The sequence below is a fragment of the Neofelis nebulosa genome, chromosome 1, assembly GCF_028018385.1.
Source record: "Neofelis nebulosa isolate mNeoNeb1 chromosome 1, mNeoNeb1.pri, whole genome shotgun sequence".
NCBI lineage: Eukaryota > Metazoa > Chordata > Mammalia > Carnivora > Felidae > Neofelis > Neofelis nebulosa.
The window spans coordinates 83,885,098-83,898,743 of NC_080782.1; the positions used below are offsets into that span (position 1 = coordinate 83,885,098).

At 36.2% G+C, this 13,646-nt stretch overlaps 1 protein-coding gene across 11 annotated transcripts in view; it reads left to right on the forward strand.

The window, feature by feature from the left end:
- Positions 1–13,646, forward strand: part of FAM172A (family with sequence similarity 172 member A) — a 438,543-nt gene that overhangs the window by 24,597 nt on the left and 400,300 nt on the right. For 2 of the 11 annotated variants that reach the window (XM_058733101.1, XM_058738195.1), the window contains one exon: positions 13,180–13,303. The exons of 8 other annotated variants lie outside the window; for them this stretch is intronic. In XM_058733101.1, coding sequence (XP_058589084.1) covers positions 13,198–13,303 — 106 coding nt within the window. In that variant the 5' untranslated portion in view covers positions 13,180–13,197. Of the gene's footprint in view, positions 1–12,841; positions 12,863–13,179; positions 13,304–13,646 lie in introns of those variants that run through there. One more of the 11 variants, XM_058732558.1, reaches the window with a different exon arrangement.

Genomic DNA, 13,646 nt, shown 5'->3' on the forward strand with positions numbered 1-13,646 from the left:
TTACATAGTTATAGATCATGAAAAAAAATTGGCTTTTTTGATGACATGAACATTTTGTGAACATTGACATACCTGTTTCGTGATATTGATGTACAGGACCAAGTAGTGACCCAAAATATGAGATTGTTTGTTGGGTTAAAAATTATAAGAATGTTTACTTTGGAAGTCTCATGCCAATTTTTCTAAAGTTTTTGTATATATATGTATATTTTTTTATGTTTGTTTGTTTAAGTAATCTCTACACTCCATTGTGGTGCTCAAACTCATAACCCGAGGTCAAGAGTTGCATGTTCTTTTGATTGAGCTAGCCAGGTGCTCCTACTAATTTATATTTTGATCAGCAATGGGAATAAGAATCTTCATTAAGCTCTGTTGGTTCTTTTGACATTGTCAGATTTCTTAATTTTTTCTAGTCTAGTGAGTGTAAAATAATATCTCATCACATTTTTATTCCCTGCCCGAACATCACAACGGTAGTCTCCTATATTTTTCCCCTAAAAAGCTTAAAGTTTTGTTTTTCACATTTATGCCCTAATGCATTCAAAATTGATCTCTATGAATGGAATGAGGTAGGTATCTAATTTTTTCTTTCTCTTTCTTTCTTTCTTTCTTTCTTTCTTTCTTTCTTTCTTTCTTTCTTTCTTTCTTTCTTTCTTTCTTTGTGGTTAACCAGTTGTTCCAATTATTGAAAAGTCCATTCTTTCCCCAGTGATATGTTAGTATCATCTGTGTCACACGAATCTGTTTTGTGGATCTGTTTTGTAGTTCTGTTGCTCAGTTTGTTTATTCCAATACTAATGACTTACTTGGTTAGTTTTGGTAATACCTAGTAAGGTAAGTCTTCCTAACATATTCTTCTTTAGGAGTGTCTTAGCTCTTCTTGGCCATTTTTTTTTTTTTTTTATAGAACTTTTTGAATAAGTTTTTTTTTTTTTTAAAGTTGGGTTTGAGAGGAATTATATTAAATCCATTTATCAGAGGAAAATTGATATCTTTACAGGATTGGGTTTTTCTGTCCATGAATATGGTATATCTCTTCGTGTATTTCATTCTTCATTAATGTCTTTCAATAACATTTTCTCATTTTGTGCTTATAGATTTAACATACCTTGTGTTAGATTTATTCTTACTATGTAGATTTTTATTTTTTGCAATTATAAATGGTGGTTTTTTTTTTTAAACTATGTTTTACAACTGGTTGTTGCTGGTATTGATACAGTTTATTTTTATATATAAATTACTTTAGCCATCCTGCTAAATTCTTTTTATTCTACATCTCAGCAAGGGAGGGGCAGAGGAAGAGGGAGAGATTTTTTTTTTTTTAATTATTTAAATTCAAGTTAGTCACCATACAGAGTAGTTAGTATTGGTTTCAGGAGTAGAACCCAGTGATCCATCACTTACATATAACTCCCAGTGCTCATCCCAACAAGTGCCCTCCTTAATGTCCATCACCTACTTAGCCCATCCCCCCATCTACCTCCCCTCCAGCAATCCCCAGTAGGTTCTCTATACTTAAGAGTCTCTTGTGGTTTGCCTCACTCTCTGTTTTTATCTTATTTTTCCTTCCCTTCCCCTATGGCCATCTATTTTGTTTCTTAAATTCCACATATGAGTGAGAGAATCTTAAGCAGGCTCCACACCCAGTGCTGAGCCTGAGGCGGGCTCAATCTCAAGACCATGGGATCAGAAGCTGAGCTGAAATCAAGATTCATATGCTTAACTGACTGAGCCACCCAGGTGCCCCATCTTGTTTTTTGATTCTAGAAAATCTTGTTTCTTGGCTCTTGTTTTGTTGTTGTTTTAGATAGTCATACTATCTACAAATGGTAACTTTCTCTTCTCAATCTATATATATGTATTTAAACAATTTTTTTGTGTGTTTATTTTTGTGAGAGAGAGGCAGAGCATGAGTGGGGGAGGGGCAGAGAGAGAGGGAGACACAGAATCTGAAGCAGGCTCCAGGCTCTGAGCTGTCAGCACAGAGCTGGATGCGGGCCTTGAACTCATGAACCAGACCATAACCTCAACGGAAGTTGGACGCTCAACCAACTGAGCCACCCAGGTGCCCCCAATCCTTGTATATTTTTTGTTTTCTTTTCTATAGCTTATTATACTAGAAAAGCGTCCAGAAAACTTTGATTAGAAGTGGAAATAGTAAAGTGGTAATGATGGGCATTCTTTTCTGGTACCTGATTTTAAAGAGAATGTTTTTAATATATTACCATGAAGAGCAGTTTTACTGTATTTTTGTTTTGTTGAATCTCTTTATTATGTTAAGGGTGTTCCTTTTTCCCAGTTTACTATGACTTTTCTTCCTAATATGAGTATTGAATTTTATTACTTTTTCTGCAGATATTGAAATTGTTATTATTTCTTCCTTTATGTTAATTTAGTGATATTTCTAGGTATCCTTAGTTTTGTAATGTACCTTCCAAGTTTAGTTATTTTCAACAGGAGGGTCGCTCAAAGGACAGAGCTATAATGTTGAAAATGAAATCTAGTTGTAAAATTCTTGACTCTCATGATGATAGGAAGGGATTCTACCAACTTTTGCATAAGTAGACAATAGTAATGAGAGCTATCTGGCATACTGTGTTTAAGCATAAGTCTAATACATAAATGACTTAACATTTCACAAAGTGCCCTTGTACTGACAACTTCAGTGTCATGTGGCTAAGTAAGGTTGTCTTTTGTTGGGGAAAAAACATATTTTGTGGATGCCAAGAGGGCTCAAAGCCTTTTGCTTTTGGAATAAGAGAATTTGTTGTCTGAAATCCTTTGTTAATTTAGGCAAGGTATGAATTGTGTGTATTATTTTCTGAATGAAGTAAATAACCAATGTAACTAATATGGTAGTTTAAAAGGATGACTTGAGATTTCAAATTCCTAATTCTTTTTTTTAAGATCAGATTTTGTAGTATCACAACAGTATAGAGCCTCTCCAAATCTTTCTGAATTCATTGCTGTTGGTTTCAGGATTGGGCATTGTTGAAATATGGTACAAATGTGAAATTCTGGAAAGTGCTATCACTTTATAAAGAACTGGGAAATTCCAGAAGTGAAAAAGAAATCTATTTCGAAGGCACTTAAATGATAATACTCCCACTTGTTAACACGTTTATGTAAAGTCAGCCTCCACAGACATTTTCCCCTTAAATAAATAACAAGGAGTGCACTGTCAGTAGACATTGAATCTGAGTGGTACTTATATGCCTTATTTGCAGTACAATTGTGGTCTCCAGAAGCTTAACTTTACCATTAAACTTTATTGCTAGTGTTATTAGTGTGGTTTACAGGCATTAAGAGTAAATTGCTTGATCCTCTGCTTAAGTTTTTATTTTTGTTTGTATAGCAAACTTCCATTAACTTCTGTTAACTTTGAAGTAAGTTAATAGAGTATGTGGGATCAGTTCTGATAACAATAACACTAATAATAAAGCAGTTATTATTAAATTTCATTCCTTGTTAGAAATTGCATAACATTGGGGTGTTACTAAGTAGTATGTGGCCAAGGAATTAACAAATCATAACCGAAGTGAATCAGTGAATCATTGGAAGAAGTACGTAAGGAATAATGACAGGCCAGGGAGGCAAATTACCATTGACAGAGAACTCCCAATGCACAGAATTAGAAGAAGCTAGACTAGAGCACTGTGAATTATAAAACCTTTATATATGATGTTTACCTTTTATACCTGGGAAATACTGTGTTTGCCCCTAATGTTTAGATAGAGCAGGCCTAGATGGTTCCTAGCCTGGTTCTGGTGGGAGGGATGGTAGGGACATCTGAAGAGGGAAGTTCTTTAAGTGAGTCTGCCTAAAGCCCACTTATCACTCCTGTTTCTTAGAAGGAATAGAGAAGATTGAGTGAAAGGGGCAAGCCTATTCCCTTTCTGTGCTGTGCCTTGATGTTTGGCATTTAGCTATACAGAAGAGATGGAGAGAGAGAACCATTTAATACGCAGTGAGGTACACTACTCTAGTGTATCTCTTTTGCACTATTGGAATCATCACCTTGAAAAGAAACCTTGTGGGGCATTTGGGTGGCCCAGTCGGTTAAGCGTCTAACTCTTGATTTTGGCTCAGGTCATGATCTCAGGGTTCATGAGTTCAAGCCCTGTGTCGGCCTCTGTGCTGGCAAGGAGGAGCCTACTTGGGATTCTTTCCCTCTTCTCCCTTCGTGCATGTGCATGCATGCTCTCTCTCAAAATAAAATAAACTTAAAAAAAAAAATGACAAGAAACCTCCCCATTAGCAATCACTTTTTACTCCCCTCCTCCAACACCCCAAACCCATTAAGTTACTTTCTCTCTTTCTGTGGATTTATTTGCTTATTCTTGTCATTTCTTATAAATGGAATTCTATAATATATGGTCTTTTGTAACTGATTTCTTTTATTTAGCATAATGTTTTCAAGGTTATTCATGTTGTAGCATGTATCAATACTTCATTTTTTATGAGTTAATAATATTCTAGTGTATGGATATACCAAATTTGTTTATCCAGTCATCACTTGATAGGCATTTACTTTCTGGCAATTATGAATAATGCGTTTGTGAACATTTGTGTTTAAGTTTTGGTGTGGACATGTATTTTCATTTCTTTTGGGTATATACCTAGAAGTGGAATTGCTGGGTCATATGGTAAATCTATGTTTAACATTTTAGGGAACTGCCAAACTTTTCTAAAATGAGTGTATGCCAGTTTACATAATACATAATAATGTATGAAGATTTCAGTTTCTCTACATTCTCACCAATACTTGCTATTATCTTTCTTATTTATTATAACTTTGCCTGAGGATGTGAAATGGTATCTTACTATGGTTTTTATTTTCATTTTTCTAATGGCTAAGGATGTTGAGCATGTCTTTTTTGGGTGCTCTTTCATCATTTGGATATCTTCTTTGGAGAAATGCCTATTCATATCCTTTGTTCATTTTTAAAGTTAGGTTATTTTTCTTTATTGTTGAGTTGCCAGAGTTCATTATATATTCTGGATACATCTTGTCTCAACATAATGAAACTTTTTTAACTTCCAGAAAAAATATTAAGAAAAGTACAGTGTCACAGATTGGATTTTTTAGAAACAGGTGCTGAGATAAAATTTGGTGTGAAAGATGTGGAAGACCAACACTTGGGGCACCTGGGTGGCTCAGTGGGTTGAGCGTCTGACTTCGGCTCAGGTCAGGATCTCATGGTTCGTGAGTTCGAGCCCCACATTGGGCTCTGTGCTAACAGCTCAGAAAATGGAGTCTGCTTCAGATTCTGTCTCTCCCTCTCTCTGCCCTTCCCCCGCTCACATTCTTTCTCTCCCTCAAAAAAAAAAAAAAAGAACAACACTTAGGAGAAGAAGGAAGACAACAGGATTGGTCGGATAGAGAAGTTGAATTTAATGCAGGCCTGACCAAACCTCTACCAACCTGAAGATGAGCCCCGCAGCAAATATTGCCTGTCAGAGGCAGGCATTCATATTCCCACTGGGCTTGGTCAGCGACTGAGACAGTCAACCTGGGAAAGGCACCACCTTGAGTGAGACAGCTCTCGGCATCTGAGGCAGACTCTGAAGTGGGGAACAGTTGGAGGCTCTTTGCTAACTGTACTCCATGCTGCTGCGTAGCAAGTTCTCCTTGAAGGTGCATCTCGGGGCAGGGGGCGGGGGGGAGGGTTCCCCTTAGTGTCTACCACATGCATATTATATTTTAAAATCTAAGTTTAACCTTTAGTTCACATAGTTTAGCAGAGATGCTGGTAAGCATATATATGGAATGAGAAAATGTGATGTAGACTTTGCAAGTAAGTTATTACTGCTATTTCATGGTATTGGCTACTTTGAAATCTTATGAATATAGTTAATTTCTCTTTGTTGAATTTGACCTGGAGTTATGTATATTTATAATATTATTTATGTTTACCATAGAATTAAAGTCTGTTAAGTAGCTGACATGACATTTATATTTGACCCATATAAAGGAGGTTATTTGTTTTACATGTTCTGTTTTTGCAAAATTTTGAGCATATCTTTTTGAGAATTATTTTGTCCTCATCCATAGCTCTGCTATTTCTGCTCCATATTATGAAAACTTCATAAAAGATTGCTTAAATTGGTTTTTCTTTTGAGGGGCTTCAAAATTGAGAACTTAGTCCTTGTTTAATTTTTTAGCTTCAGCTTTAGCATTGTCTTGCAGATACTCTAAGGATTTCATTCTAGTCTTGTTTAGTTTGTCTTTTTGCTAGGCAAATAGTAATGTGAAACCTATCCAGATGACTTCCAGTTTTGGAACCTGTTAAAAGGCATGGTAGTACATTATTAGTTTCTTCTAAAATCTTTGTATATGAGGGGCGCCTGGGTGGCTCAGTCGGTTAAGCGTCCGACTTTGGCTCAGGTCACGATCTCGCGGTCCGTGAGTTTGAGCCCCGCGTCGGGCTCTGTGCTGACTGCTCAGAGCCTGGAGCCTGTTTCAGATTCTTTGTCTCATTCTCTTTCTGACCCTCCCCCGTTCATGCTCTGTTTCTCTCTGTCTCAAAAATAAATAAACATTAAAAAAAAAATTTTAAATCTTTGTATATGATATTCCTTACCTTTTGACTTTTTCTTTTAAATATTTGATTTACCAAAAGTATTGTCAGGAATGATGAGGAGTGTTTTTATCAATCTTAATTCTGATCAGCAAACCAAATAGACTGAGACAGTTTTGGTTGACAGCTGTCATCTATATGTAATTAACTATGTCCAACTTACTCAGACTCCATATTGGACTACTTGCTGATAATATAAATTAGTACACAAAAGTGAAAACTTCCTATAGGATAAACGAGAAGTTGAAACTGGAATAGTTTTTTTGATTGAAGTTAAATAGTATGACTCCACCATGCAGGTAAAGGAGCTCATAAGTAGGAGCTCCTATCCAGAAGACTAGAGTTAAAATCCCAACCATCCCTTGCCGATCTGGCATACCTGACCCAGGTTACTTTGCTTTTCATATATCCCATGATGCCTCATCTCTGTAAAATGCAGATATGTCAACCCCTCCTTTCCCTGACAGTTGTGGTGATAACCTAATAAAGTAATGGGTATAAAAGCACTTGTTAACTTGGTGACCAACATATGCTATTTAGGAGATATTTAGAACAGTATTCTTTGGATACATTTTTACCTAAATCAAGTTAGAACTCACATACTTGAACATTTTCCAGACACATATTTAATAAGATTAGAAAAGAATATAAACGGGGCACTTGGGTGGCTCATTTGGTTAAGTGTCTCACTCTTGGTTTCGGCTCAGTTCACGATCTCACGGTGTTGTGGGTTTGAGCTTCACATCAGATTCTCCACTGCCAGCCCAGAGGCTGCTTGGGATTCTCTCTGTCTCTGTCTCTGTCTCTCTCTCTCCCCCTCCCTCTCCTCCCTCTGCCCCTCTTCCACTTGTGCTCTGTCTCTCTCAAAATAAATAAACTTAAAAAAAAAAGAATACAAACAAATTATGTGAAGAAAATTAATTTATATTTCATTATGATTATCTTCAGTATAGTTTTGGAAACCCAAGTCAACTCAACAGGTATTTATTATGGGGCTTTATTATTTCTTTTTAGAATTCATCCAAACAGTGCATATCAGAAGTTTCTCATTCCTCGAAGTTGGACTAATTTGGGTATCCTTGTGTTTGAGTACAAATTAATTGGAATCCAATTTTGTTTGATATTATGTGGATTACTAATATTTATAGAGAAATTTATTGTTTTCAAAATGTGTATGCATTTTTTTTAAATGTTTATTTTTTGAGAGAGAGAGAGCAGGCATGCGAGTGGGGGTGGGGCAGAGAGAGGAGGACAGAAGATCTGAAGCCTGCTTCACACTGACAGCAGTAAGCCCCATGTGGGACTCAAACTCATGAGCTGTGAGATCATGACCTAAGCCCAAGTCTGACGCTCAACCAACTGAGCCACCCAGGCGCCCCTTCCATACATTCTTTGATATAATCTTCATAATTGCCCTGGAAAAGGAAGTGCTGTTATTTTTCTTAAGGAAGTTATGACTTTCTCAAGATAACCCACCTTGTAGGTGGTAGAATTGAGATTAAAATGCTGAATTTCTCATACCAAACCTCCTATATCACATTGACTGGGAAACTAAGAAATTACTTCAGAAAGCGTTAGATTGGATTCAGGTATGTCAACTTTGATCCAAGCATCGATGACATTCTCAGTAGAAGATGCCATTTTCTATGTACCATGAGCCCATATTACCCTGGGCTTTGTCTTCTGTGTCTGCTCTAGCCTGATACGCTTGTTCTTGTGCCTTTTCCCCAGTCTGATATGTATATGCACACACCCCCTCCAAACTTCTTTCTTTTTTTTCTTTTTGAGAGAGAGAGTGAATATCTTAAGTAGGCTCCATGCTCACCATAGAGCCCAGTGTGGGGCTCAGTGTCACAACTGTGAGATCATGACATGAGCCAAAATCAAGAGTCAGTTACTGAATGGACTGAACCACGCAGGTGCCCCCAAACATACATTTTTTGTGCTTCAGCCTCAGAACTATAAGCTGTCCAGGATTATTATGAAGTAACCTTTGCTGATGAGCAATTTCTGAATAACATAGATATTTTAATTATAATTCGGGTAAATCTTTTGGTTTCTCGCAAATCTTTGGTACCAATTCAAAAAGTACTTGTGGCACTACTTACCACAAGAAGGGCATTATGAGCTGGATTTCCAGAGCCTGACTTAGTAAACGTAGATTCTTTGGGACCAAATCAGCTCTAAAGGTCCCAGGGAATTACCCCAGTTTTACTTGTCTTGTGATATATTTTATACTTGCATCGTTGCATTCAGAATGGGAGGTGGAAAGCCTTCAATTGCAAAATCATCTATATCTAGTCCTTATTTAATACCTACCTAAAAACAAGCAGATGTAGGAAACTTAGGCTTCTGTATATTTCCCTGTACATATTATAAGTGCTCATGCCATATTTTGAGCAAACAGGGCAACTAAGAAATATTCTACTCTTTCATGTTTTGAAATGCTGACTGGATAAAGATTACACATGACAAGTTATTTATAGCTTTATTTATACTTAGTGGATTCTCTGTTGGAATCATAGAAGGAAAGAAGATATGATAATTGCTTTGTGTAGTTCACAGAATGAAATTGCAAACTGAGATGTTTTGAATCTTGTTTATACTACAACCATTTCTAGGAAACCATATTTAAACAGCAGTGGTTATCATGAAGTATACAACGTGTCAACTGTGTCCCAATTCACATCAGTAAAAACCTTCTACCACTGTATTCCCTATAACCTAACCTCCATCAGATAATACTAAATAAACTATGTTGAGTGCACATATTAATATATATCAAATGTATCAAACGGGTTGCTGGCCACATTTTCAGTAGTGTTTATCTGTGGTCATGCAGGTTATAACTCTGAATTTTTATTAGGAAAACTAAATTGAGAATTTATAATGTTCCCGATTTAGCTTCACCAGCTGTGCCACAGCCATGGAAGATAACTTGAGAGGGCAAAAATCTAACAGTGAATGAGAGAGCAACAGACAAATTGCTTTCGCTTCATGCTTACCTGCTTTGCATCTGCTGCTAGAAGGTTTAGGATCACAGATAATAATTAGTACTCTTGTAACATACATATCATCACTTAAGTAAATTGCAACGTGAAATTTTTTGGTTATATCATAAAATAAGAATATGATTATTGGTATATAATTTTGAGAATCTTGAAAATTATTCTTTAAAATGTGAATTTCTCCCCCAACCCCCATCTCTTATTTGTAAATTCAGCAAATAACCAGTGAGTTCCAAACATGCCAGACATGTGCTAGGGACAGACACAATACCTGTCCTCAGTGAGATCAAAATCTAAAGGGGGGATATGTATTAAACATTGTGGAGTATTTAGAGCTTTTTCCAAGGTTTTGTGTTTTTTTGTTTTTTTGTTTTTTTTTTTAGATATAGTTGACATGTAACACTATGTAAGTGTAAGGTATACAATGTAATGATTTATATACATATGTATGGCAGAATGATTCCACAATAAGGTTGGTTAACACATCCATCACCTCACGTAGTTAACCTGCTTCGTGTGTGTGTGATGAGAGCTTTTAACATCTACTCTCTTAGCAACTTTCAAGTTTGCAATATAGGATTGTTAACTGTAGTCACCCTGCTCTATGTTAGATCTCCAGAACTTTAAAATGTGAATCTTGAAAATGACTCTAGCACCAAAAATATTCTATAATTTCACTTTCATTGAAACAGTCACAATGAGATAATAGTGTACATTCTTCTGTTTAAATTTTTTTTTTTAATTAAAAAACTTTTTAACATTTATTTATTATTGGGAGACAGACCGTTAGCAGGGGAGGGGCAGAGAGAGAGGGAGACACAGAATCTGAAGCAGGCTCCAGGCTCTGAGCTGTCAGCACAGAGCCCGACGCGGGGCTCAAACTCACAAACCAAGAGATCATGATCTGAGCTGAAGTCGGACGCTTAACTGACTGAGCCACTCAGCCACCCCTCTGTTTAAAACTTTTTTAATATTTATTTATTTTTGAGAGAGAGAGCGAGCAAGCAGGGGAAGCGTAGAGAGAGAAGAAGACAGAATCTGAAGCAGGCTCCAGGCTTTCAGCTGTCAGCACAAAGCCTGACACGGGGCTCAAACTCATGAACCATGAGATTGTGACCTGAGCCAAAGTCAGACGCTTAACTGACAGAGCCACCCAGGCGCCCCAAATTCTTCTGTTTAGTAATCAGGCAATTTGGGGCCATTGAAAAATAACCAAACCACTTATATTTAGAAGAAATATTGGATTGGCAGGAGGATAGATTAATTAAACACTGCAAGAAGCCCTTGTAGATAGTTATGGAATTGTTAACAGAGAGCAGTGCATGAGATTTCTCATTATGAACACTTCTTTTTTCTTTTCCTTTTTCTTTCTTTCTTTCTTTTTTTTTTTTTTTTTTTGAGCGAGGTGGAGAGTATGCAAGTGCAGGAGAGATAGTTGGGGCAGGGCGGGGAGAGAGAGAGAGACAGACAGACACACAGGTAGACAATCTCATGCAGGCTAAATGCCCAGCACAGAGCCCAACATGGGGCTCAATCTCATGACCATGATACCATAACCTGACCCAAAGTCAAAAGACATGCTTAGCCAACTGAACCATCCAGGTACCCTGTGAACATTTCTCTTTAATTTCTGCTATAGGATGGTGTATAATAGGGAATTGCTGGTAAAACTTGTATGGAAACCTGTGGGACTTGACAGATAAGACCAATTCCTGCACGTAAATAGATAAACCTTTATAACAGTGTTGTAATTATCAGTCTAGGTCTTACGTGTTTTACAAGCTGGCAGTAAGTTTTGCTAGCCCCCACCCGGGCCATGACCATGTCTGTTTTACTCACCACTGCACCCTGGTATCTTATACATTGTCCACCATACAAACTATGATATGTTTCTTGAAGGAATGTAGACACATTTTATTCACGTAGAATGACAGAGTTTTTAGTTACCTATTCACAGAAGAAAAATAACTTCTTTCCTGCTAAGTGGAAATGCCTTCCCACTCAAAAGTACTCTCATATTCTACTTTTTCCTATTAGGAAACCTCACTCCATTGAGAAGCAGTATTATTGCTAATAATAGCAATGATCAGATGTATATACCTTCTATGATATTAATTCTCAGCCACCATTATTTGGGCTATATTTTATAAATGAGGATACTGAAGATTTTGGATATTAAGTGACTTGTTCCTGACCACAGAGCTATTATTAAGCAGTGAAACCAGGATACATTTATAACAATTAAAAAATATATAAGCCAGAGTATATTGAGCACTTAATTATGCATCAGGTACTATGCTAGATCTTTTATTTTCCATTTAATCTGAGTGTAACCATATGAGGGAAACATGATTATCATTGTTATTTTTCACATTTGGAAATAAGGCACAGAGAAGCTAAATAATTTGTCAGGGGTATGTGGTAGTTGATGGTAAAGCCAGATGGTCTTTCCTCTTATACTACCTGTCCCCACCCCACCCTCAGTTAGAATTGAGATAAGGACAATACGATTTATGACTGTTTGAGACATTCATAGTTTTAAAATATTATTTTCAGTGTTGGTATTTTTATTTTCTGCTATACTTAGCTGATTATGAAAATGCCTCAGTTTTTAAAGATAGTTATAAAATAGCCCTCCAAAAGGAAACTGAAATTTTCTTTGTGGATAGCAAATAAATTGGGTTCCTCAATCAGAGGAATTTTCAGTGTTGTTTTATTATTGTCATGAATGTAGTTTTTATAGAATTTCATTAACAGTTATAGATTGACTAAATTAGTTTAACTTTTTCCATTGTATGTGTTTCATTTTTGTCCCTTAAACCTTAGGAGTAGTGTTTTTGTTTGTTTGTTTGTTTGTTTGTTTGTTTTACTCTTCATGGGCATACTGGGAAAAAACTTCTATTTGTGGTGTAAATGCCTTTCCTTTGGCCAAAATGGAGCAGAATTAGATCTTAATAAATCATAATTTTATATTATGATTGTTTACTGGAGTGCCATTTATATGGCTTCCAGATACTGAATTTGACGTAGTTTCATTTTTAAAACGGGCTAATTTTTTCCCTTAAAGTTATATTTTGAATTACACCAGAGGTAGCTTATAGCTACCTTACATGGTTTGTATTTTTCTCCTTCTGCTGTCTGTTCCAGGTCGAAGACATTCTGACTTTGTAATTGGCACAAGCTTATAGTTCATTTTAAAAGAAATTTCAGGCTTTTGAAATTACCTGGAGATATTTAAAAAAAAATTAGATGATAGAGAACTAAACTTACACAGTAAGTTTAGCTAAATTACATTCAGCAACTTTAGGTATCTGTATGTATAAGGCATTGTGTTTGGTGACATGAGAGATATAAAGATGACAAAAACTTGATACCTTTATCCTGGGACTTGTAATCTGTTAGCCAACCCAGACAAATACATAAATAACTATAATGCAAGGCAGGCTATGATAAGTAACTGTGGTATAGGCATCAACAAAGTGCAGTGGGAAATCAGAATAGAGATTAATCCCAACTGGGAGGATCTATGAAGTTCTCATGGAGTAGGTAGGATTGAGTAGAGCTTAATTTATTGCTTTCATTCATTCTAGACTGTCTTCTGAAGATTGATGTCTATTTCCTTGAGCTCTTTAATTTTGTTACCAATTTGGATAAGCATGGCACAAATCCAGCAGGGAGGTCCAGATGAAAAAGAAAAGACTACAGCACTGAAAGGTACATGCTTAATTTGCTTTTTTAGGGGTTTTCATTGTTCCTCATGAAGGTATAGGAATATTTAGGTGATCTTCCTTTCATTTCAGTTCTAAAATAAGAATATTAGTATTTAATCCATTTGTAACTCTTTGTATCCCTCACAACTGTCTCAGTGTCTGAAGTGTAGTATGTACTCACTAAATAAATCACAGAATCACATACTTTTACAACTGTAGGAAATCTTAAGTCTTTTCTTATCCAAAGTCATCTATTTAAAGGTAAAACTAACACTATAAGTCTCTTGAGTCAAGATTAAGTGCCATTATCATATTTTTGTTGATCAGAATGTCATGCTTGGCTAGGG